The sequence below is a fragment of the Acinonyx jubatus genome, chromosome X (genome assembly GCF_027475565.1).
Source record: "Acinonyx jubatus isolate Ajub_Pintada_27869175 chromosome X, VMU_Ajub_asm_v1.0, whole genome shotgun sequence".
Classification (NCBI taxonomy): domain Eukaryota; kingdom Metazoa; phylum Chordata; class Mammalia; order Carnivora; family Felidae; genus Acinonyx; species Acinonyx jubatus.
Genome location: NC_069389.1, coordinates 78,721,970 through 78,747,959, shown reverse-complemented (window position 1 = coordinate 78,747,959; position 25,990 = coordinate 78,721,970). Strand labels below are relative to the sequence as shown.

General features: G+C 41.0%; 3 protein-coding genes across 4 annotated transcripts in view; 2 read left to right on the top strand and 1 right to left on the bottom strand.

Moving 5' to 3' along the window:
• The first annotated feature begins 109 nt into the window (after positions 1 to 109).
• Positions 110 to 7,771, top strand: GLA (galactosidase alpha). The gene is made up of 7 exons (XM_015082448.3): positions 110 to 409; positions 2,852 to 3,026; positions 4,030 to 4,207; positions 4,808 to 4,899; positions 6,393 to 6,554; positions 6,763 to 6,960; positions 7,366 to 7,771. The coding sequence occupies exons 1-7, from the start codon at positions 216 to 218 to the stop codon at positions 7,627 to 7,629; spliced, it is 1,263 nt and encodes a 420-aa protein (XP_014937934.2). The 5' UTR covers positions 110 to 215; the 3' UTR covers positions 7,630 to 7,771.
• A 1,491-nt stretch (positions 7,772 to 9,262) lies between these two features.
• RPL36A (ribosomal protein L36a) lies at positions 9,263 to 11,741 on the bottom strand. The gene is made up of 5 exons (XM_015082450.3): positions 11,616 to 11,741; positions 11,102 to 11,207; positions 10,826 to 10,893; positions 9,617 to 9,739; positions 9,263 to 9,335 (listed from the first exon to the last, which is right to left on the bottom strand). The coding sequence occupies exons 1-5, from the start codon at positions 11,724 to 11,726 to the stop codon at positions 9,315 to 9,317; spliced, it is 429 nt and encodes a 142-aa protein (XP_014937936.1). The 5' UTR covers positions 11,727 to 11,741; the 3' UTR covers positions 9,263 to 9,314.
• A 4,651-nt stretch (positions 11,742 to 16,392) lies between these two features.
• The window catches only part of BTK (Bruton tyrosine kinase), a 31,762-nt gene continuing 22,164 nt past the window's right edge, over positions 16,393 to 25,990 (top strand). The window contains exons 1-3 of one of the 2 annotated variants that reach the window (XM_027053803.2): positions 16,393 to 16,541; positions 24,617 to 24,787; positions 25,342 to 25,440. In XM_027053803.2, the coding sequence (XP_026909604.1) occupies positions 24,647 to 24,787; positions 25,342 to 25,440 (240 nt within the window). In that variant the 5' untranslated portion in view covers positions 16,393 to 16,541; positions 24,617 to 24,646. Of the gene's footprint in view, positions 16,542 to 24,541; positions 24,788 to 25,341; positions 25,441 to 25,990 lie in introns of both variants that reach the window. The other variant, XM_027053804.2, reaches the window with a different exon arrangement.

Here is a 25,990-nt window from a genome sequence, read left to right as displayed (position 1 = left end):
AAATGGGGCGGGCCAATATCAAGAAACGAAGAGTGTGACTGGTTGTGGTGTGTCTTACGTGACTGATCATTGGTCCGCCTCTGGGGATAACCGTCCCAGTTGCCTGAGAAACAATAACGTCATTATTTAATAACTCACAGGTGATTGGTCCGCCCCTAAAGTTAAGCTTAAAAACCCAGGTTACCGATGGAAATTTGTACTGCAGTACAGTGGCGATGAAGCTGGAGAACGGAATTCAGCAGCCGGGCTTCCTGCTGGCGCTTCGCTTCCTGGCCCTGGTTCTCTGGAGCTTCCCTGGGGCCAGGGCCCTGGACAATGGCTTGGCGATGACCCCCACCATGGGCTGGCTGCACTGGGAGCGCTTCATGTGCAATGTTGATTGCCAAGAAGAGCCAGATTCTTGTATCAGGTATCAGAGATATTGAGCACCCACTTGTGTTCGCCTTTCAATGTGTTTGTCTCTTTGGCGAGATAGAGGGAACATCTGAGCCCGAGTGAGAGTTCCCTTACTGCTGCTGCGTTGTTGTTGTTGTTGTCGTCGTCTCCAGCAAGCTTCCCTGGATGGAAACTAGCTCTAAACTTTGGCTGCGTGACCCCTCCTGTGGTGGGAGTCTGGTCAGCAGCCCCTGCTTCTCGTGTCTCTGTGCCTCATCACCCAACTGGGGACTTTATCCATTCACCATCCAGTTGTGTTCAGATCCTTCTTGTGAACTGCCGCTCTGCCTCTGCCAGGTACTAGTAGTGAGCACAGCTGGGGCGAGTAGGCGAGACAGAGGACTAACACGTGCAACTTCTCCTTTTTTAGGTCAGGAGTTCCTTGGCTGTAACTGGAGGGAATTTAGAGGAACCGTGGAGTCACGGATCTCCTCCCCCCCTCGCCCTAGAATGTGGGATCCAGCTGGGAGGTTGACCTGGAGGAACTTTATAAAGGTTTCCCCCACTATCCGAAAGTAACGTGTTCTGTAAGCCGAAATGGCTTAATGAAGCAATTACCATTAATTTATATGGAAAAAATTTTGAGCGTTCCCAAACCCAAAAAATAACCTCTATTGGCTTTGATGCACAAAATAAATGGAGATAAATCACAGATGCTCACACAGTTCAAAGCCATGGTGGTGGCTTAATGCTGAGATGCTGAATGCAGTTACCATCATATATTTCTTTTTGTCTTTTCCTTTTTTTCGAAGTAGTGATTGTCTTATTTTTACATGATAATAAAACTAATGCATAATCATTGCAAAAAATGTACATAGTAGAGTATAATGAAAATAAAGTTTTCCCGGCACAGAATAAGCGCTTCACAAATGCAAACTGTATGTATGTACGATGATTTATTTAAGCAATCTCCTGTTGATATCTATTCAGGCTCTTCAATTTTTTTTTATTGTTGTGAAGCTGTGTTAACCATTCCTGTACATCATATGATTCTTTTCTTAGAAGTGTAATTACTGGATCCAAATGTATGCCCATTTTGTTATGTACTAAACTGTCCTCCCCAGAAGTTAACAAATGCACATTCCCAAGAACAGTGTATGATGAATGCCTGTTTCCCCACACTGTGGCCAGCACTCCATTTTTCTGATTCTTTTAAAACATTGCCAATCGTTTTATTTCCATTTATTATTTTTAATTGAAATATTTTGGGTTTGGCTTTGGGGTTTTGTGTGTGTGTGGTCTGTCAATACATTATGAATAATGTGGTGGTTCTGGCTTAGGTTGGTTTTGCTATGAATGTATCAAACATCAATTTTTTCTTTTATTATTTCTGGCTCTGGTATCATGCTGAGAAAGTCTTTACCTACCTGGAGATAATAGGAGTCACCTACATTTTCTAGTAGTATTTTTTATGGATTTTTAAAATATTTAAATCTTTAATCCATCTGGACTTTATTTTACTATAAGGAATGCCACATTTAATACGTACTAAATTCCAGGGTACCAAATGGCTGGAAGGATCTTCTTCTGAACTTTGTCTTTAATTCCATTGGTTTGTGTATTCTAATGCTACTGGTATATTGCAGCTTCATTTATCTTTTGTAGAATGTTTACGTGTTTAATCTCTTAGGTGAACTTTTGGATCATGTTGCCAAGTTCCTTAAAAACTCCTTTTGGGGTTTGTTCAGAGTTTATTCAATGTATAAAGGTGTGTTTTAAAGTTGAGTTTTCTTATCCCAGAGCAAAATAACATCTCTCCACTTAAGTCATTTGGGAACATCATAGTTTTATTCATATGGATCCTGCACATGTGTTAATTTTATCTCTAGGTATTTTAGGTTTTTCTGTTTTTTGTTGGTTTTTTTTTTTTGGTTGGTCTTGTGAACGGTATCTTTTTCTCCAAATAGGTTATTGTTAATATCTAAGAAAGCTGTTGATTATATTAACTTTGTAGTTTCTTACTTTACTGAACCTTCTTCTTAGTTCTAAATGTTTGGGTTTTTTTCCTTTTTTGAGAGAGAGAGAAAGATCCAGCAGGGAGGGGCAGAGAGAGAGGGAGAGAGAGAATCCCTAGCACACTCTGCTTCATGTTTGTCAGCAAAGAGCCCAGCATGGGGCTTGAACTCATGAACTGTGAGATCATGACCTGAGCCAGAGGCTTAACCTGAGCCATCCACACGCCCCTTTTCTTAATTCTAATAGCCTTTTCAATGTCATGTATTTCTCATTCCTAATTGTTTGAGGTTCTTGGGTGGAAGTACTTGGGCGGCGAGGAGGAAAGAAGCACAGTCCATTTTACCTTGCACTGAGTGTAATTACTACTGAACTATTACTGGGTTGAAAAAAATTGCAAAACCCTAAGATGACTAATCATTTGTTTAATGAATTTCAATGATTCTTGGCATTTCTTTTTCAGCGAGAAGCTCTTCATGCAGATGGCAGAACTCATGGACTCAGATGGGTGGAAGGATGTAGGTTATGAGTACCTCTGTATTGATGACTGTTGGATGGCTCCCAAAAGAGATTCAAAAGGCAGACTTCAGGCAGACCCTAAACGCTTTCCTGGTGGTATCCAAGGCCTTGCTAATTATGTGAGTTTATAGATAATTCTTTCATTAAAGAGACCTAAAGCACTTCTGTACTGAAACTTGTTCACAAAGACTTAGAAGGTAAAATAGCTGCCATCATGTGAATATCAAATTGTAAGACTTATCAGGTGGAATTTTCATTCCAACAGCAGATCCTTGTTTTGCAATAGCTCTTGAGGCCTATCTTGAAGAAGTTCTCCTTTTGCCAAAACCACTGAATTCTCTTAGAGGAAAAAAGGAACTTGGCTCTTGACATGTGTGCATATGTTTCCATGTTAAGCTTTGCGGAGCTATTGCAATTGTACTATAAACTAGAATTTTATAAGATAGAAGGACTATATTCTGAAAATTAAGGTGTAATAGAGTTGGACAACAGTTAAAGGCAATGAAGATAGATTTATTCAGTACTATTGTAATAGTCGAACTCAATTCCTAATACAACAAAGACAAGTGGGGTTTTATAGTCCGTGAGCAGACTTGAAAGTGTCAGTGGAAGGAAAATTACCAAGAGGAGACATCAAGGGCAAGAGGATTCATGCTAAAGGCAGGCCAAGAACTTAGATATCAGGGGTGGGGGATGAGGAACTTTATCAGATATCAAGGGTAGAGGAATGACTTAGCAGAATTCTTGCTGAAACAACATGAGGCCTACTTGAGAAGAGGGCACAGAAGAACCTAAGGTATGGTCATGGTGAGAGACTTTGTCCAGATAATTGTATCATTGCCCTGGAAAGGTAACTTTTAGGATCCCATCAGAGAGAGATTAAAGTGACTGATAGCTTTCCCTTTAGTTCTACGTTATAGCTTACATATATAGTTTGAACTCAGCAGAATTGGAGACTTTGTCTCCCAACTAACTCACCTGTATAATTTTGGGGGCTTGTAAAAAAAAAAAAAAAGTCCCTGATACATAGTGAAGTATACTTGTCTCTGCCCCCAGCCTGGAGTGATTCTCTCTGCTTCATAATTGCCCTTCTACTGTGGTGATCCTTTTCTCTCATTTCAGGTCCATAGCAAAGGACTGAAGCTCGGAATTTATGCAGATGTTGGAAATAAAACCTGTGCAGGCTTTCCTGGGAGTTTTGGATACTATGACATTGATGCTCAGACCTTTGCTGACTGGGGAGTAGATCTGCTAAAATTTGATGGTTGTCACTGTGACAGCATGGAACATTTGGAAAATGGTATGTTTCATTAAAGAGATTTAGCCATGAGCAAAGGGAGGAACTTGGAGGCCAGGGTAACTGGAACATCCAAAGAGCTAATCTTCACATTTTAAATGCCCTATCACAATACTGGAAACAATTACTCTTAATGTGCCAGAGCTCCTACCTCTTCTCTTATTTCAGTTTGTCCATGCATTCATTCATGCATGTGTGTAAAATCCATGCATGCCTAATCATGGCTAATATTGTGCACATTTCATTCAAGAGGTCTCTGAGTTCATTACAAATATAATTGTAACTCTGCATAACATCACTTGGGGGAAAGCATCCAGAATTGTCCGTCACAGAGAAGAACATCTTCATTCCCACCTTTCCTTAGTATATGCACCATCCCACACTACCTCCTCAACAATCCCAGCAGTCTGGGAGGTACTAAACACAATTTTAAGCACAGAGCAGCCACATGTCTCTGCTGCTAGTTTAAAATATAACCACAGACATTCCAGGCAGCCTCTTTTTATTTATTTTTTTTTAAGGCAGTCCCCTTTTAAAAAGTAACACCGTGCCAGCTGGAAATTCCCTTCATTCCCTTATTTTACCCGTTGTTTTCTCATACAGGTTATAAGCACATGTCCTTGGCCCTGAACAGGACTGGCAGAAGCATTGTGTATTCCTGTGAGTGGCCCCTTTATATGTGGCCTTTTCGTAAGGTGAGCTAGTGAGCCCAGAATCCAATAGAGCCTTGCCGATAGATTTTCAGAACTTGAGAACAAAGGAGACAAAGGGTCTCCTTCAAAGTCCAACCTTACTTAACAGTCTTATCCTACCATCTCTCTCAGGATCCACCACTTCTCACCATCTCTACTGCTGTAATTGGAGTCTAAGCTACCATTACCTAGGAAATCAGTCATCTTTGATTCTTCCCATTGCCTCACAGTTCACACCTGTCCACCAGTAATCCTATCAGTACTGTCTATAAAATTCATCCTGAATCAGCCCACTTCTTTCTATCTCTCTTGCATCCACCCTGGTCCTCCAAGCCACCATCATCTCTACCCAGACTGCATCATCAGCCTGATCTACTTCCACTGTCCTCCTACTCCTATCCATTTTCCAAGCAGCACCACAGTGATCTTGTTAAAATGTAAATCATACCACTCCCCTGCTTAAAACCCTTAACTGGCTTCCCATTGCATTTGGAATAAAATCAGACTTTATTGATCTGGCCCTAGCCTGTCTCCAACCTCCCATCAGTCTTTCCATGACTGCACTGGGCTTTTGTCCTGTCCCTCAAACACCCAACCCTACTCCTGCCTCAGAGACTCTACACTTGAATTTTGCTTTCTGCTTGATACATTCTTTCTCCAAGATTTTTAAATTGCTGGCTCCTTCTTAACATTGAAGTCTCAAACCAAATGGCACATATTCAGACACCTCTTCTCTACTCTAAAATAGCCCTCTATCCATTTATTCTTTATCACACTGATCTGTGAATTTCCTTCTAAGAGCTTAGCACTGTATGGAATTATTTGTTGACTGGTTTATTGTCTGTCTTCCCCACTAGAATGTAAGCTCCAGGAGGGCAGGGACCTTGTCTGACTTTATCACTGTATCCCTAGTTCATGGTAAGTGTTGAATAATTACTTACAGAATGAATCCCTGTTATTTTCTTCTAATCCTGCAAAATACTCTCTCACCTCTTTTTAACACTGTAAACCTGATAGTCTACCTCCCTATCTACAAACTTTTATTCATTCCTTTAACAAATTATATGCCTAGGATTCAGATTGCCTAATCCTGAGCTTGTATGTCCTATGTAATTTTTCAGCTTTTTACTTATAAAGATTTCAGTTACTTCTGATGACAAAAGGGATGCATTTCCATTTTAGGAAAGTGTGAAAATACAGTAAGTTGTGAAAAAAAATTAAAAGCTTTCCATAATCCCAATATTTAGTTACTATTTGGTATATTTCCAGTATAAACAGTGTTAAAGCCATTTTAAGTAGGGATTTTAAGTTATATGTCCTGTTTCTGAAGCAAATTTCTTACAATAAAATTCCATTATAATAGGGATTTAGCTCTCCTCATAGAGACCTTTAATCTGTAAACTAAAGAACACTACAGGTGCCTCCTTTAAACTTGACTATTTTCATCTTGCAACAATGTTAGTAGAAGTAAACAGAAGAGTTGTTTGTTTCCATAGCCCAATTACACAGAAATCCGACAGTACTGCAATCACTGGAGAAATTTTGATGATGTTTATGATTCTTGGCAAAGTATAAAGAATATCTTAGACTGGACATCTTCTAACCAGAGGAGAATTATCGATGTCGCAGGACCAGGGGGTTGGAATGACCCAGATATGGTAAGAATCTGAGCCCTCCTTGTTCAAGCCCCTGCAGTGGGCCTGTTTGCCTACTTGACTTTCAAGGTAAATCAGAAGGGAAAATTCCTGGAAGCAGGCCTTACCTGAGAGTACTACTCAGAGCAGGGTGCCATAGAAAGTGGCATCTCTGTGTCTAGGCGACTAAGACTGTTTCATTTTCTTAAATTCTTGTTCTTCTTTGTCCCAGTTAGTGATCGGTAACTTTGGCCTTAGCTGGGATCAGCAGGTAACTCAGATGGCCCTGTGGGCTATCATGGCAGCTCCATTACTCATGTCCAATGACCTCCGACACATCAGCCCTCAGGCCAAAGCCCTCCTTCAGGATAAGGATGTAATTGCCATCAATCAAGACCCCTTAGGCAAGCAGGGGTACCGGCTTAGAAAGGTACAGTAAATAATGTTCTATGGGAGAAAACCTGAATTGGCCAGTATCATATTCTCTTGCCTTCTAGTTTACAGTTCATCCAAATGTTTGTGTTTAAAGATGGAATGGCTTTATGCCTAAGTACCATGTCTGTCCTGGGCCTAAATATGTTACATAAGAGGATGTGCACTGATCTTTTGAGAATATTTGCTTTTAATCTTCATATTATAATCAGCAATGAGGCTCCTTTTTTTTTTTTTTTTTTTTTGCTAACCATTACTTTATTTCCAAAACACGCTGTAGGATTTTAAGTTTTTCTAGAAGTGCTCAATAGTTCTGACAATAATACTGAATGCCACTACTAACAAGGCAGCTTACTGCTAGGTACCAAGCTTATCACACCTAATTTCTTGGCTTACTTTTCAGGAAGACAACATTGAGGTGTGGGAACGCCCACTATCAGATTTAGCTTGGGCTGTGGCAATGGTAAACCTGCAGGAGATCGGTGGACCTCGATTCTATACCATCTCTATTGCTTCCCTGGGACAAGGGATGGCCTGTATTCCTGACTGCATAATCACACAGCTCCTGCCTGTGAAGAGAAAACTTGGGTTTTATCAGTGGACTTCAGATTTAAAAATTCAGATAAATCCCACAGGCACAGTTTTACTTCGGCTGGCAGCAAATTAGACCACATTACAAAGCTTTCTTTTAAATGTGTATCTTGTTGCCAAAGGACTACCCCATTGGTGTCTCCTTTTTCTTCCATTCCCACTTCGGCCATCATTTCCTTCAATAAAATTTTCCACAGTGGAGTTTAAGAACTTCCAAATGTATCTTTAGAGAACATTTTGTGAAAAAGCTTTTGAACAAATGTTAACAGATGAGAAATAATAGCTGTAATTTATTGGGCACACTCTATTTGCCAGGCACTCTTCTAGATGCATAAAGTATATGGACTCATTTTAATCCTCACCAACAACCCTGAGGCAGGTACTTACCCACTATAAACTTCAGCCAGGATTTCGGCCCAGACTTTTAACTCTTGCACTACTACGTACTGAGTTGCTTGGAATAATCTTGTCAAGAAACACCCCACCACTTAGGTTTCCAAATCCCAAGGTGGTTTGCAGTCTAGATCCAACAAATGCATATGACTTACTTTCGCCAGCAATAGTTGATACATTGTGACCTAAAGTACCAGGCCTTTGGCCAGAACACCCTCCCCCCTTTAAGTCACCTCCTCTAAAGAATGTGATGAGGCAATGACCTTCAGACTGGGGTATGTGGGAGTGAATCATTTGAAAGGAATTTCCAGACATTACAATTCCCTCCCTTTCCTACAGTTCATTTGCCTGAGTACCAAACCTTAAAGCTTCCAGCCAGCCTCACCACCTCCCCTTTTACAATCCCCCTTCTCCAACATGACCAAAGGCATGCAGCTCACCCATCCTAATGCACAACAGCACAAAACTAGCAGGGCACAAAAGGCCCACAAAGTACATGTTAATTCCTTTGCCTGTCAGGTGATTACCAATCATTTTCAATAAAGCTGGAGGAATAATCATCAGTTGCTAAAACTGGCAAGCACAGGCTTCCTCACTCATGGAAACAAAGTAATCTGTAAGAAAACTCCATCTCATTGAGATGTACTTAGTTACCAAAATATATTGCTTATATACTTTGTCTCCAGTTTTGCTACACAAGTATGAAAAGCTTAACATCAGGAAGAATCAAGTATACAATAGTATACAAAAAGGAAAAGAATGTAAAACTTACAACTATTAGACATCTTTAATTGACAGATACCTCTGTTAAATTCCACTGAGCAGCTCAATTCACTAGAAACTTTATCTTCTGCAGTGGTTTGTACATGAGAATTTAGGTCTACTTCAAAATTTGACAGGGCACATCAAAATGTTGAGAGTGAGTCTGAGGACACAATATAGTATACTATGCCAAAAAAAACTGGGCCTAATTTCCTCATTAAATTATTGCAGTAGCAAGGGTATATGAGAATTTCACTCTTAGTAAACTTACATTCACTGTGTAATTGTTACTGATCTCACCATGTTAGTGAATGCAGATCTCTACTTATGTCCCATGGTAACCAATAACCTTTAACAGCGAACAGAATCCCACGAACCCCAAGTAATTGAGGTGAAAACTGAGAAATCATGTCTCATGTGAGTTCAACCAGTTTAGATTCAATCCAAAATGAGCACAGTACCCAAAAGAACCATCAACCATAAATTTCCCCACGAACAGAATTTTGTTGAGGGCGCTAGTTTATTTCATGCTCAAAAGACCAACTGCAACCAAATGAAGTGAACATAACTTCAAGATTTTATTGTCTTCATAACAAAATATGAAGCTTAGAACTGGATCACTTGGCCCTGTAATGGAACAGAAAATAAGTGAGTTTTTTTAATGTTGCAAAGAACCTTTACTCCAAGTAGACCCTCTGTCCCTAAAGTGATCACCATCTTTTAAGTCACTTTTCATTATCCTTCTACTACTCATGCCAAAACCAACACCAAAAACCTCATACCTTCAGCTAATGGATCTAGGTATTTTAAGAGGATTGCCCAATTCTTGATTCCACAATCAGTAAGTGGGGAGAAATGTTCACCTCTTCCAGTAGAGAACATTGCACCCTCCACCCATAATTATATACCTTTCTCTTCTTATCTCCTCCCAGTTCAAAATGCTTGCATCTCTTAATAGCCAGCATTCTCTTAGATCTGCAGTTGGGCTCAACACATTCAAGCCTCAGAACAATCTTCTTTGTGGTTTTAGCCTGGAAAAAATTAAGTCAAACCCTTCATAAATCACTAGAGAAAATCTTTCTTCAAAAATAGCACTGTTGGGTTAAGTACTACTTAAAGGAAAGCTTTTTCAAATGACAGAAATGGGTCAACCAAGTGCATGAAACTATGAAATAAAACCAACTTTCTCACTGAATAGGGCTAATAATTGTTACTTAATCTATTAATTCTCTGGAGACTACATAAAACTATGTATACAATTTATGTGCATTCAGCTGTATCATTTAACTCAAGGTCCACTAATAAACTTTTTAAGCCTACTCCTATAACAAGAATCCTACTGCTACCAGTTCACAGTTCACAAAAAAGCCAAAACCTAGGCAGAATCTCCCCATCTTAAACAAATTAGCTGAATGTGAAAAGGCTATCAGGTATTCCTTTTACCACCTCGAGATCAAACCATTTACAGCACCTAAATGAATGCTAGTTATTCCTTGATATTTTCTGAAACTAGGCTGAATGAGCAAAGCACCAAAAGAAATGCTGTGTTCGTAAGAATGCTGTTCCAGGCACTTGGTACTTTAAGGGGTAGCCAATCACCTGGGGCAGAAAAGAAACTCATTTGGCCTGGATGAGAATGACAGAGAATTCAGACCACTGGAAGGCCTAAATGACAATTTTAAAAAGCTTTACAAGTTCATGAGATAGGTAGCTGACTGCAGGCTTCTGAGCTGAAAAACAAACTAAGCAAGTAATTCTTACTGCAAGCAAAGACTGAGGATTCACTAACACATGACAGGAAACAGGGCAAAGGAAAAGATTTAGTGATGTACTCAAACTTCAGTTGTTAGGAAGGCAGGACACATTCATTTAACTTGATGTTTGCCTTTTCAGTAAGGGAAGGACAAAAAGAATAAAACACTGAGATGATACAGTATTGCAGACTAGGGTCAGCCCTGGGTTGCATTCCCAGCTCCACTGCCTACTGGACAGGTCACTGCAGGTTAACAGAGAACTTCACTGACACGCACCTGTACTGGAGAAATGTGGGCCATAGAAAAATGCAATGTCTTTACCACAGTAGGTGGGCAGCATGTCAAACAGTAATTACTACTAACCTTTTTCCGGAAAATGGGCTTAGTTTGCCCACCATAGCCACTCTGCTTCCTGTCATAACGCCGCTTTCCTGGGAGAATAAAGTTATTTGTTATGGTATACCAAAGATAATCACAACTGCCACATGGTAAAGTCTTCTTTTCTTACAGGTTTTATCTTGGTTTTCCCAGCATAATTATCAATACTCAAATTAGGGGAGAGGGCGCACGGGACCGCTCATTTCTTATACTAGTATACGAATGATGCATTAAAACCAAATTACGTACAGACTGTCTTACCCTGGGCATAAAGAGAATCTTTGCCTTTCTTGTACTGTGTCACTTTGTGGGGTTGGTGCTTGCCACACTTCTTGCAGAAAGTCCGGCGGGTTTTAGGAACGTTCACCTAGTAAGCACAGTTTAGAATGAGCAGGGTTATCAGATAAAATTGCACAATGCCTTGACCTACCCAGCTGAAGCTAAGACATCCCATGAGAGCTCGACTCTCAAGATTCCTCGCTAGCACACAACACTCGACTAGAAGGTGGTACAGCCGCAAGTGCTTCCAATACAGCGGCCTCCTGTGAGCCCCAAAGTCAGCACATTCCCTCCACCCCCACCTAACTACCTCTTTGATCCCATCGCTTCATTTCCTGGCCCCAAAGCCCAGTGCCTCCGGGGTCGACCCCAGCAACACTGGGTTTCTTTGGTACATCGAGTCCACGCGCGGGCCCAGAGCCATCCTGGGACGGCACCGTCAAAGGGTATGAGAAGATTAAACTGGATGTTACAGGGACCGTCCCCAAGGTCCTACCATGGCTGCGAGAAGGCTATCGGCACGGAAAGAGAGAGGCCAGGCCGGAAACGGAAGTATATAGGAGGCTTCTGGTCGCTCTTGCTCATGGGAGTTGGCGAGAATGACCATAGAGTCTAAGGCTCTGAGAGCACCGCCCCCTGGCGACTGAGATGACCTGCTTGGTAGCCGTGGGCGGGAGTTTAAGAAAGGGTTTGGCCGGAGGCGGATCCTGTCTTTGACTTCCTCCGGTCTTCCCGCTTTGCAATGTTTCCTCACTTCATCACTTTCAGTGGACGCCGCTAGGTAGCAGCGTTAAATGAAGGAAGCAGTGCTCATTCTAGACCCTTGGGCTTCCCTGTCCCTATCTCCAAGGAAAGCAAGGACTAGGGCCAAATGGAACGGCCCTACTCACCTATGTACCATTACTGTCCCACTTCAAGGACACTGGGAACGTCTTTTGACAGTGAACTGCTGGTGGAGGGATTGGCTTGGAGGGAGCCAGTGCCCTATTTCATTTATCACATGGCTGTTTGGTCCATTCAACAAATGTTTATTGAATTCCTATTCTGTGTTGGGCACTCTTCTAGGAGAGTGTCACAACAATCAAATAATCAAATACACTGTCATAAATATATAATTACAAAGTACTGTACTTTGCAAAAAAAAAAAAAAAAAAAAAAAAGTACCCGTTTGTTGAAGGAGCAAGTTGGCTGCTGTTCTGAAGAGACAATGAAACTTTTCACTTACCGCAATAGCAATAAACAGGCAGAGATAGAAAGTATCCACCGCTCTTCCCTTCCTGTGTACCTGGCAGAAGGCATGTGCTAGGTTTCAAGAGTCCAACAGAGGGGTGCCTGGGCCTGTTTCCGGCTGAGTGACTGAATCTGAGCCTGCTTCAGATTCTCTCTTTGCTCCTCCCCTGCTCGCTTGCTCTCTCTCAAAAATAAATATTAAATTAAAAAAAGAGTCTAGCAGAGAAAGACTTCAGTGCACTGAGTATTTAAAATTGGATGGCTTGGGGTACCTGAGTGGCTCAGTCCGTTGAGTGGCCGACTTTCGCTCGGGTCATGATCTCGCCGTCCGTGAGTTTGAGCCCCGCGTCAGGCTCTGTGCTGACAGTTCAGAGCCTGGAGCCTGTTTCAGATTCTGTGTCTCCCTCTCTCTGACCCTCCCCTGTTCATGCTCTGTCTCTCCCTGTCTCAAAAATAAATAAATGTTAAAAAAAATTTTTTTTAAATAAATAAATAAATAAATAAATAAATAAATAAATAAAATTGGATGGCTCAGAGGCTCCTGTGTGGCTCAGTCGGTTGAGCGTCCGACTTCAGCTCAGGCCATGATCTCTCAGTCCGTGAGTTCAAGCCCCGTGTCAGGCTTTGTGCTGACAGCTCGGAGCCTGGAGCCTGCTTCAAATTCTGTGTCTCCCTCTCTCTCTGCCCCTCTCCCACTCATGCTCTGTCTGTGTGTGTGTGTGTGTGTATCAAAAATAAATTAAAAATTTAAAAAAATTTAAATTGAATGGCTCAGTCCATTAAGTCTCCAACTTAGGCTCAGATCATGATCCCAGGTTGCGAGTTCAAGCCATGCATGGGGCTCTGTGCTGACAACATCGATCTTGCTTTGGGTTCTCTCTCTCTCTCTCTCTCTCTCTCTCTCTCTCTCCCCCCTGCCCCTCCCCAGCTTGTGATTTCTCTTTCAAAAATAAATATTTAAAAAATTTAATAAAAAAGTTAAAGTTGATTGTTTCATAAAATTCTCACAGTAATTCTAAGAGGTAGGGAGTACTATTATTCCCATTTTACACATGAGAAAGTTGAGGCCATAAGCTATTCAAATAGTATATTCAACATTTTGCCCAATGTTAATAGTATTTAGTGGAGCCAGGATATAAACACAGGTGATCTGACTCCAGATTCTGGGTTTCTTTAACATTATACAATATGGCTGTTGTGGCCTGGTAATTATAATAGCTAACAATTATTGAGGACTTCTTATATACCAGGCATTTTCCTAAACACCTTATATACTACCTCTTGTAATCCTAACAATCCATGTATTGTGTACTGTTATGAATATGTCACAGGTAAGGAAACTCAGGCACAATACAAGTGATTATTTTGTGGAGCTGAAATCTCAACCCAGGTAGTTCTAACACCACAGCCTTGCACCTAACCACAACATCACATGGGGGAAGCAGGGGCATCTGCAGGGTAGAGGATGATGAAGTGAGAGAATTGATCAGGGACTCTGGAAGGGGTACCAGTGACTAAGGGCTAAGGAACTATGAAAGCCTAGGATCTCATGCTTGCATAACTCTCCAGGAATACCCATGAGTCCAGAGTTGATTCTCTGATCATCCTCTTTTTGTTGGATGGTCTCTGGGAAGGAGACAATAAAACATTACCACTACCTGCTACATTTCCTAAAACTTTCTTTGCCAAACAGCCAGCCCATAGTCTTGACATTTTCTTCTTCTCTTTGGGCTCTTAGGCAGTCTTACTGACATTTGAAGAGTTTCTACAGGGTTTTGACATTAGTCAAATGGAAAAATGAAGACAATGAACATGGCCCCTGTTAGTCTAATCAACCTTAGTTCCTTCTATTACACCTTGTGTAACATGGCTTTGGTTTTGATTTCCTTCACTAATCCTGGTCTCTGTTTTGGACATACTCCTGCTTAATTTTTCTTAAGACAAGGCACTCAGAACTTAACACAAGAGTCTAGATATGGCTTCACCTTGCAGAGTAGGTGACCTATTCACTTTCCTCTGTCTAGATATTTTACTTATACAAGGAAGCCTAATATGACCTTGGATTTTCTGGCAGCCATGTTACTGACCTGATATTTCTCTTGATCATTATCAGCAAAAACCTATGAACCATTTTCACAAATGCTACTGCAATCCCACTTTCACCTGGAGTCCTTTGAAGTTCAATTCGGTGCCCAATTATGGGACACATCCCTTAGCTTTGGTAAAATACACTTGGTTGAAGTTAGCTTATCACACCAGGTGACCAAGACCTTTTTTGCAAACTGATTGCTCCAGTTCTGTTATCCAATCTAACTCATAATAGCCTTGCACCATTCCCAGATTAGCTAGGCTACTTCCTATATCTTCCTCAAACTTCATTAAAAAATGCTCAACAGGATATCACCCAAAAAAACCTTACATTACATCGGGAATCCTCTGAGGCGACCCTAGGCCATTTATTTGCACTATTTGGGTGCAGCCCTTCTGTCATCTAGAGAAGTGTGTTAGGGAAAGGCTCATGGGCAGATGGTAAAAAAGTGCATAGGTTTATTTTACCCTATCCCCTTGTCTCACTCTCCCTTTTCCAGATCCCCCATTGTATGCCTATCAATTTCCGGTCTCCACCCCAAGATGGCCCTCGAGAAGGGATAGGCCATGTGACAACAGGTAGCATCTGACTGACGAAAAGGGGAGGGGAGGAGAATGTCTGTGACCAACTCTCAGGCAGAGGACCAGAGCAGCTGTTCAGAAGTGACTAGTGAAAGGATATATCTATCTTGTGCAGATGTGACTATTATCCACTCTACCATCCCTACAAAATGTGTTTTAAAAAGTTTTGTTGCCTTAAGACTTCTGACAGACTTCTAGTGAGATCTGTGATCTTAGGATACAGCATGTAGGGCAAGTAAACATGGCAGTGCCTGATGTGTCAAGGTGGGAAAGCCAACCAGTCAGCAGGGGCTCTGCCGCCATCCTGGTCTGCAGCCAGTACTGTCTTCATTTCCTAGGAGAATCCTCCAAGAGATGATTGTGGCCAGAACACAGGCTAAGAAGTAGTTGAGGAAACATTCAGGCTTCAATTAACACACTTAGTCTGGTTTATAGACTTACAGAATTAAAGAAAAAGGTGTAAATTAAGAGTTAATCCCTGAGGGGCACCTGGGTGGCTCAGTCGGTTGAGTGTCCGATTTTGGCTCAGGTCATGATCTCGTGGTTTGTGAGTTCAAGCCCCAAGTCAGGCTCTATGCTGATAGCTCAGAGCCTTGAGCCTGCTTCGGATTCTGTGTCTCCTCCTATCTCTGCCCCTCCCATGCTCATGCTCTGTTTCTGTCTCTCAATAATAAATAAATGTTGAAAAAATTTAAAAAAAAAGAGTTAATCCCTGAGGCAGAATCTGAAATGGAGAAAATCAACATCCACAGAAAATGGGGAAGGGCACAGGTCTTTGTGAGGGCTTACATTTGTACATTTATATCTGTAGAAAAACATGCTTTCTTAGAAAATGACTCAGCAGGGGGAAGTCTTGTCTCTACCTCTCTCAGGCTCTGCACTTCGGGGGTCCCCTTGTGAGCAGTCTCCATCTTTCGTTATCAAGTTTAACTGTGTGACCTTGAACCTCCTCTGCCTTCAAGGACATGAGACTGTAAAGACTCTTCCTCATTAGACCCTTTGATACATCTTTGAAGGTCTGCATTTCTCCTCTTTCCTGTAAGTCTCCACTCTCTCTGCTGAATATCCCCACAGTTCTTTAGGCATGTCGTCCCTTCACCTTGGGGAGGTCAGCCTGATGACCTGTCTGCTCAACCCAGACCCATCTAGAGTCTCACTGTCCCGAGTAATGTTGAGAAGGTTTCTTTCAGAGCAGACTTAAGATAGTAGTGTCAGAGGTCCCAAGCAAATGAAGGGCGGGGACAGCTGGGGGCTCGGGGAGGGGGAGGTGGTATAGGAACAGAGGCAGGGAACCAGATACCATGCTGCTGAGAAGAAAAAAAAAAAGACATCGGTTTAAGTCAGGAAACAAAAAAAGGGAACTGAGTGGCTGTGAAAGGGTGGGGTTTGCTCAGACTGTCCTTCCTCTCTGGACTGTAAGAATATGTCTCCAGGGCCAGTGTCTTCTGAGATCGAGTCACACCTTCAAAGTCCTGGCATCTCAATGCATCTGGAAAGCTACCTGCATTAAGTCAGGACTGAGGTGGGTCTGGGGCATGGCAGAGGCTGGGCAGTAGCAACAATTATTTTTCATGGGATCCCTGAAGGCTGGCGAGAAAGCGTGGCTGGTGCCATATCCTCTGCTGGCAGAGAAGGCTGACAGAGGGTGGGAGTGTCATCAGCACAAGGCCCTGGTGGTCCTTTCCAATGATCAGAATGGGATGTAAGGGTCCTTTCCGAGTAGGGTTGCGGGGGGAACAAGAAGAGAAAAAAGTGGCATGAAGTGATCATCTGAACAGGTAGCAAATGTTGGAAACAGGCAGCCTTGGCAAAACTTGGCAGGAAAGTAATATTGTCGATGGTGGTAGGATAAAAATAAGCCATTTGGTAAAATATTGTTTGAAGGCCCAAAATGCATACTTATGTCACTGAGGCCCTTAGAAGAAGAAAAAGTAGGAGGCAGATTGAGAAAACAGTAAAAGTTCACGTGCCACAATAGGTCATCAACCTGTGTAAACTGGGGAAAAGCACCGTCTAAACCAGGGTGTAAACTACCTGCCTTGGGCTGCATCGGGCCCATGTTGTCTGGAGTGGGCTGGATTATTGGAATGATTATGTGTGCACCAACCTCGTGGTAATGAGGGTAAGAGCCTGGGCCAGAAGAAAACAGCCTCAGCCTCAGCCCAGAAAGTGTGGCCAACCCCTGAGGTCATGGGGAAGGTTTTTCCTATTACCATTGCCTGCCATGTGCACAGCTTTCCTTTCTCTTGTCATTATTTCTCCTCTCCTTTTCTCTTCTCTCCTCCTTTCCACCCCTCTTCTCCTTTCTCTCCTCCTCCTCTCTCTACCTGTACTCCCCTTTACACCCCCCTTATCTTGTTCATTACCATATCCCCAGAACAGAGTTGTGCTTAATAAATAATTGTTGAATTGCATTGGATTCTTCTTGCCCTTTTCTTCCCCTGCTTTTTTCCATTTTTTCTCTCCCACTACTTTTTTACTACCTTCCCCATAGGATTGTTATGAGTAGGAACCATGTTAATATATATAAAACAGTTAAAAGAAAGCCTGGCAATAGTAAGTACTAGCATCTCCAGGTTTGCTATTATTTTTATTCTGCCTGAGACCTGCTAGTGTCCCCAGAGGGCCTTCCTAGAGCAAATGGTGTGACATTTAGAATAAAATGGATTGCTGACCCTGATCAAGACATCCTTGGGTGGGCTATTAGACTCCAAAGGGAATCCTGGTCCCATATCCTGGCACTCATTTCTCCAAGCTCAAAATCTCAATGCCATGCTGTGCATTTCCAGAGGCAGGCCAGCAGCAAAGCCTAGAGGCAGGGGTCTATAAAGCTGTGGGACTGTCCTCTGTGCTGTTAGTTGTGTGCTAGTTCTACTCTTTCCCTCATTTTGCATGCCAAGTCCCGGAACTAAGGGTGCTATAGCCTCTCTGGAGCCTCAGTTATTTGATAAAACAATGTCACCCTCCAAAAAAGCCACAAAATGCAAATACTCATGGAACGTAAAGCATTATACCGAAACAGTATCTCTTAAGGCTAGCCCTGTGTGCTCTATTCTGACCCCCTTTATATTCAGATATTTAAACTGCATTAAAGTACAAATTCCTGTTGTTCTTGACCAGTGATGTGTTTGGCTAGAATCCTTTGTAAACTCTTTATGGTGAGAACTAATGCAATTTCCCGTCTGCTTCTAGGGTCTCAGTGCAATTTGAAATTATCAGCACTATGATTTACTATTTCCATTTGAGCAAATTTCCTATAGAGATTTTCCTTTCAGTGGACTAGACCCATACCAGGAAGTGACTTAGTATAAGGGGAAGATATGCCTTTTGAAAACCAGTTTGGATGTTCTCCAAAGAGTCATCAGATACTTGCTGCTTTTTGACCAGAGATGCTGTATTGAGATCAGATCGATAATTCCTGGGAATAAGGGAGAGCTATAATTTTCAGTAAGTCAGTGCTCAACAAGAAGCTAGAGACAAGACCTTGACCTAATTCATCCCAAAGCCTCTTGGTTATGCAAATGAAGCCATCAGGGGATGGGCTGAGAGAACTCCTCTGAGGACCCTGAAACAAATGGGCCACGTGTGACTTTCAGTTTCTATAGAGGTTCATGTGCACTGAGGGAGGGTGTTGGAAATACAAAAGCCTTAATTGCAGGCTTTTATTCTCACTCTCTGAGAGCCATCATCAGAGACCCTGAGAGTTATTGTTGGTTATCTGAACCTCAGAAAGATCACTGCCTTTCTTCCCTAAAAGAAAAATAAACGATTGTCAATATAGTTCATTCCTAGAAGAAGGAAATTCTGGAGAGTCAAGATAAGTTAAACTGTACACAAGTTGGAGGTTGGAATACACTGGAGTTCAAGATCACTGGCTCAATGAAAAACACAGATTAGTCTGCAACAAAAACAGAGTATAAAACTGACTAGAAATGGAGCAGAAAATAAATAAAGGATTGGGGAAGCAGGCTCTCAAAAACTAATATCTGGAGTGGAAATTGGTAAAATGTTTCTGGAAACTATTTTGTCAATGTATTTCAAAATGCAAAATGCATATACTTTTTAACTTGGTGAATGATGCTTATATAGAGATCCTAATATCATGGAAAGATAATCAGGAATACTGTTAAACAAAACCTTTGGATATTTTGGGGAAAACGTGTGTTGGTCGGATGGATAGCTAGATAATGTTAAGAAATATAAGTAAACTACAAATTGCATGTGCAGTATGATCTCAAATATAAGAAAAATGCACAGGAAAAATGGAAGTTAATATGCCCAAATATTAATACCTCTGGATAGTGAGCTTATAATTGATGTTTTCTTTTTTAATATTCTTATAGTTTTCTTTTTTAATATTATTGTAAAATTAAAAAAATTTAATGTTTATTTTTGAGGCAGAGAGAGGGTGATCATGGGAGGGGCAGAGAGAGAGAGGGAGACACACACAGACTCTGAAGCAGGCTCCAGGCTCCAAGCTGTCAGCACAGAGCTCGACATGGGGCTCAAACTCACGAACCACAAGATCATGACCTGAGCCGAAGTCAGAGGCTTAACCGACTGAGTCACCCAGCCACCCCTTGAAACATTTTTTATAATGAGCATGTGTTATTTTGATACTGAAGGACAAAATAAATAAAATATTTAAACCAGGGAAAACAAAAACTAAACCGAAAAAGAAGGCCAAAGGGCCACTCAAGTCTGGAGTGAAAAATGGAAAGACCCCAGTAGTCACCCTGAGAGCCGAGGGACAGTGCTGAAAGTATTACCACCAATCTGATGTTGAGTGCAGACTTACAGATTATCTACCTGGCTCTCATGTAAAATATTAACATGAAGAACCATAAGAACCAGAAACCTGAGGCCTCTTGGAGAGGACTATAGCAGATGAGAATTTCCCTGGTTAACATGCAGCCAGAAAACTGATTTTGGCTAGAGGACTTCATCACAAAGCTCACCCCTTATAGTGCTGAGCATGAAGCTTATCAAATAATTACGTTTCTTTGGTGCTTGAATAGAGCTTCTTGGGAACTTAGCAAGAGCAATTAGGTTTCTTTGTTGCTACAGTTATATTGGAAAGAAGACTTGTCTTCTGGTTCCAGGAAATTCTCAGTGAAAATCTCAATCAGAACCTATGATATGCTTCTTGGAACTGAGAAGAGATTTTTGGTGAGCTAAATTTAGCCCATGATACTCTAATTTCAGACAGTTGATAATTCTACCAGATTTCATAGTAAAACATCAGGAAGATAGGACTGAAATAGAAAGAAGGGATAACGCAAAGCACATAGGCCAACAGATAAGCCAGACCTGGGTTTGCCACTTTGAGTAACTGGGAATTCATTCTTAGAGTGGAAAACTATGATCACATGTACAAGGATGTCCATGGCAGCATTGTTTATAATTGAAAACAATCAACCTAAATATCCATCAGTAGGAGAACGGATAAATAAAGTGTGATGTACTCATGATATAGAATACTTTATGCATATAAAAACAGATAAAAATGTGTGAGCTAGAACTACCAAGGAAAATAAATCATAAAACATTAAGCTGAGAAAAATGCAAGTTGCTGAAGAATGTGTAACACTTATATAGAAATGTAAAACATGAAAACCAATACTAAATATCTTTTATGGATATTTACATATGCAGTAATAATATAGACCCATGCCTAGGAATGATGAACACAAAATTCAAGATATTGGTAACCTCTGAGGAAGGAGGGGATTGATTGTAGAGGAGTATACAAGGAGGTTTTGACTCTATGGATGGTATTTTATTTGTGAAAAACATCAGAAGCAATTATGGCACAATGTTGGGATTTTATAGAGCTAAGTGGTGCATTTCTAAGTATAGTGTTATTCTCTGTACTGTCTATTTGCAACATTTCATAATATAAAAGAAAGTACATTCAATCAAAATTTTGTATTCACAGTGTGCAGTAACAACCCTAGGGACAAAGAGTGGATGGGGGTTCAACTTAAATCTTGTGTTTTTATCTCAACAATGAAAAATCTTGAACTAGTTAGGATCTCCTTGTGAAAGATTTAAAATGTAAGAAAATCTGGTAGGACTAAGAAGAGTCCACATGTGGGAAAAAGTACAGTTGAAAGTTAATAGGGATAAATCATCCTTTCTAGCTTGGAGGATTATTGCAGAGGAAAATTTCCCCAGGGTCCTGTACTCTCTCTTATCCCCTGAAATTACCACCATTTCCTCTTTTGCCAAATGTTCCTATAAAATGCAGAGGGGTCTGTCCCAACTACTCTTTGATGATAGCCAGGGGGGATGACAAGGTGCTGAGGTGGATAGCACCACAACTCATTGAAGGCCAAAAAAAAAAAAAAAATCCCTCTGGGAGGAGTGAGGTCGGTGTCACAGAAACAACAAGGGCTGTGGATTCACAGATGGATGAGATTGGGCAAGTCACACAACCTCCATGAGTCTCACTTTCCTCATCAATTTGTTGTGAGAAGTAAATGAAATAATGAGTATAAAATGCCTGATAGGTAGACTGCATTGAGAGAAACAGGAGTTCCCTTCCATTCCCCTGAGAGGAAAAGGGAATAGACAGACTCTTGGGGCAATTAATGCTTTAAAGGAGAAATAAAGACAGAATGATATTTCTTGGATACTCTGGCTAAGTAGCTATTTGAACTATGACTGACTGGGTATTTCTAACTAGCATCTCCTGGACTCTTCCCAATCATAGGCAGGCTGTGTAGTCTTCTGAACATTGCTCTGGTGTTGTTTATAATAGTGTTTACCTCAGCCTGAGCGATAATAGGACCAAAGGTGGTTTAGTGTACCCATCCTGTAGGAGCTTTTCATATTAGTTCTTTAAGATAGTGCAGTTTGTAAGATGGCTGAACTCTTACTAACAAGCACCCACTTTTTGAATTCTGCTGCTCCATAGGGAGCTGGGAGGCTGCAAAAGGTGTCCACGTGAAAATCCTTGCATTTGTAGTTTAATAAAGAGAACATAATACTGGAATTCTAAATTTTAAATGAAGAGCTCTGTGTCTTTCTTTTACTTTTCCTCCTCTTTCTTTACATGAACAGCAGTATGTATGTGTGTTTGCGTGTGTGTAATAATTCATGTCACTTCCGGTTTCCACCCCCACCCCCACTCTCTGAGTGAATTGGAGGGTCAGCCCTCACTGTGCATCTTTTGTGGTCAAATTGACTGTCAGCTTCAGAAATAGTTAGAAAAAAAAAAGTTAGAACCTTCCACAATAAGTACCTAAAGAAGCAACATTCAGGAAGACATAAAGGACAGATGCACCTTCTTTCACATTATTGGTGGATGGATCAGTGATGACTAAGGAAGAACTACCACATTTTCAGGCTGTGTGTGCAGGGACTGGATCACAAGGAATAGGAGGAAATCTGCCAAAGAGGGTGCAGCTAGCCCTTGGAAATCCTGGTAATCCTTTAGGTCAATGATCTAGAGGTAGAGGCCATTTCACCCCTTGCTTGAAGGGGTGATGGCTAGTGAGAAGCTTGCTTACTTCCTCATACTTAGACCAGCACTAAACCCTAACCAAACACAGACATTTGAAAGAGAAGAAGGCTTCCTCTTGTACAAATTGGATTTGTTCTAAAAAGAAAAAGAGCAGAGGCAGCTTCCAGAAGGACCTATCTTATAGGAAGTAAGAGCAGACGCCAAGACTGAAGTGGATGGATGCCAGGTCAGAGCAGGGAATGTGTCCATCAAGAGCTTGCAACAAAGCTAAAGGTAAAATGATGGGTGTGCTTTACTCAGCTAAAAGAAGCAAAATTGGCTGCAGTTTGTTGGGGTGCTTCTGATCCAATTTATTGGTCATGCTGCTCACTTTCTTTTATTTTATCTTATGTAATTCGAATCTTTTTGATTGTGAAAAGGTACTTAATTGGAATTCACCATGGAAAAAAAAGTAATATTGTTACAAGGATCTTGATGAGTGACAATTCTTGAGAATATAGTAGTATTACTGGGCTACCGCTACTTCTGGGAAAGTGAATAGTTTTAATGTTGAAGGAAATTTCTGTGGGCTTTGAGCTGAATCTGTGTTAAAGAGGACTCTGGTTGTAAACTTTGTCACTCCTGTGAGAGACCATGTAAACCAGGGAGTCAGGGAGCTGTGTGACATGATATGGGAAAAAGTTTGCTCCTTTGCCTAATTTTTCTCAAAAGATCATTTATAAACCATTGAATTGTGAACCATTCACAATTTATAAACAATTGAGTTGTGAACCATTGAATTAGTCTACCACCAAAAGACAGTAGCATTGACATGGTGGATAAGTGATCATTCTGAACATCTGTGGTGTTCCTTTAACCTATTTTTGTGTCCCCAGCATGATAATAGAACCTTCTCCACCACAGGAAAGAGCAGAACAATGGTGTGGATAGCCTCAGACTTTGATAAAAACCACTCCCTTGCTCTCCTGATGTGAGCAATAATCTGTGCTTCACAGGTATAAAAAAATGCTGACTTTATTTTGCATCCATGGTGCCACCAAAATCATTAAGGACTTTAATTTTTTAAAATGCCACCCCCCCTTAAGGAAAAAACCTTAAGGGGTTGGTGATTTTTTCAGCACTTATTTGTGCTCTGTTTTGTGGCAGTATTTATAATTTCACTTTATCTGTCTAAGGAAGGTATGGAATTAGTAGTATACAATTGTGCATAAACCAAGCAAATAACTTATATAAAAACGTGTTTTGTGCAAATAAAAAAATGGTGACTTTTTGTAACTGTCTTTGCATTTCCATACTTCAGTTACCTAAACTGAATCTTTCTGGAGTATTATAAGTTTGGAGAGGGTGAAATAAGTTACTTTTCATAAACAGAGATGGCATCCATAAGACTAAGTTGCATCACTTTTGTATGACACTGTCTAAAAGAACCAATCTAAGAAAAAAAAAAGGAGGGAGGAAAAACCAAAAAACAAAAACAACTTCCTCCCCAGAAATTGGTTTTCAATTTTAGAACAAAGATTCTATCCTTTGTAGCTCAGCCAGTGGCCGATGGGCAAAATCAGTTGGGCGGCAGTTAGTACATGTCCATACCTGCAGGTGCAGCCTCCATATCCTTATTAGACCCCTCGGTTACAGACCCCAGTGGGACAGTGTTTGAAAAAATTACATTCGCTGTCTAGGAAACTGGGAACTGAAAGTCCAATATCTGCCTCAGTGGAGTTCTGGCACCTGCATTATCCCTTCTGGGAATATCAGAGTCAACAGCTGCACAGAGGCTTTTGCTGTTAACAGATATCATAAAAGGGTGGTTAGTATAAAGCTGCCTCTAGACATTACCAAGCACACAAGTACATGTCATTTGACATCCAGAGCATTCCATTGCCTTATACAAAAAGCCAGTGTATGTGAACTCACAACGTCGAACCAGTCCTCCAATTCAATGTGCATCCATTAAACCTGAAAACTGACAGAGGTGGGGGCTGTGGAAGGAAGATGTCAAGGTAGGAAGAAGGATCTTTGTTAGCTTTGCACATTTCTGTTCCATTTGAAACTAGATGGCCAGGCTGAGGGGAAACCAGGAAGGATGAGGATTAAAGATCTGGGTCCTCAAGAACTTTCATTATCAACAGCACACAAGTGAGTTTCAGAAAGAAGAAGCGATGGCTACAGTGATACTGGAGAGCATCTTTCTCAAGCGATCCCAACAGAAAAAGAAAACATCACCTTTAAACTTCAAGAAGCGCCTCTTTCTCTTGACTGTGAATAAACTTTCCTATTATGAGTATGACTTTGAACGTGGGGTAAGTTTCTCTGCTGTGAAACTTGAGTTTCAAGGACCTGGCCTTAGATCTTCCTTGAGAAGGAAGTAGATCCTTTCTGTTTGGAGGAGGGAGGTGGTAGGGACCTGGGTACATTTCAAAGTAAGGAAAATGTTTCCTATCCTTGAACTAACTACAGCCATGCTGGTGCAAAAATTCAAAGGTGCTAAGAAGCTGGCAGGGGTGGGAGGGATGAAATCTTACCATGGAATCTTGTAATTGGTGATCATTCATTAAATGTTGTTGAGAATGAAATCCAAGTCTAGAAAATTACTTTCTTACTTTTTATGGTAAAGCCACACACAGTCATCCACACTTCTATAGTATGTTCCTTTATCTGATAGTCAAAAAATATTAGATTAATAGATCTGGAAGTTTTTTGTTTTTTGTTTTTTTTTTTTTTCAAAATGACAGGTCCTGATGTAGACTGTGGGTGTCACCTCACTATGTTGAATGATTAGATAACAAAATCTAATCATCTAGTTGCTTAATCAGTCTTAACCTTTCTCCATTTTCTTCCTCATTCTCTTTCTCAGAGAAGAGGCAGTAAGAAGGGTTCAATAGATGTTGAGAAGATCACTTGCGTTGAAACAGTGGTTCCTGAAAAAAATCCTCCCCCTGAAAGACAGATTCCGGTAAGTAGAGGCCATTGTCAGAGCAGGAGTGTAGTGGTTAAGAAACTTGGAACACTTCAGTTCTCTGCAAATAAAATGGTGATGCTGTGCAATATGGTAAATCTCCCTTATAAAATTCTTCACTTTGCCACATATTGGTTATATTGAGTCTCAGCATTTTCCACCCAGATGCAGAACAGCTCACTTAACCTTGAAAGCTCCTAACACCAATTTTAAGACGACATATCAAATTTTCTTTTTGTTGTAAAGATTTTATTTTTAAAAAATAATCTCTACACCCAAGGTGGGGTTTGAACTCACAACCCTGAGACCAAGAGTCACATGCTCCACCAACTGAGCCAGCCAGAGAGAGGCCCCAATATTTAAAATTTTCAAACTGATCAGAGATTATTAGTTTTACTGTCTCAGATACCAGGATCGGATTTATAGGTTTGAATTAGTCTGAAGGCCAGAATCTAGGGCTCTGAGTCATGAGATTCTTTAATAACTCAAGGCTTAGTCTCCTCTCATTTCCCAGAGGCTCTCTAAGGCATAACACTTACAGATTTCA

Excerpts from the sequence above, each read along its gene's own strand:
- RPL36A (XM_015082450.3), bottom strand. The coding sequence starts at position 11,726 with ATGGTCATTCTCGCCAACTCCCATGAGCAAGAGCGACCAGAAGCCTCC. Across the intron at positions 11,208-11,615 it reads ATAGCCTTCTCGCAGCCATG|GTGAACGTTCCTAAAACCCG; the intron begins GTAGGACCTTGG and ends TGTGCTTACTAG. Across the intron at positions 10,894-11,101 it reads AGATTCTCTTTATGCCCAGG|GAAAGCGGCGTTATGACAGG; the intron begins GTAAGACAGTCT and ends TTATTCTCCCAG.
- GLA (XM_015082448.3), top strand. The coding sequence starts at position 216 with ATGAAGCTGGAGAACGGAATTCAGCAGCCGGGCTTCCTGCTGGCGCTT. Across the intron at positions 410-2,851 it reads GAGCCAGATTCTTGTATCAG|CGAGAAGCTCTTCATGCAGA; the intron begins GTATCAGAGATA and ends TTTCTTTTTCAG. Across the intron at positions 6,555-6,762 it reads GTTGGAATGACCCAGATATG|TTAGTGATCGGTAACTTTGG; the intron begins GTAAGAATCTGA and ends TCTTTGTCCCAG.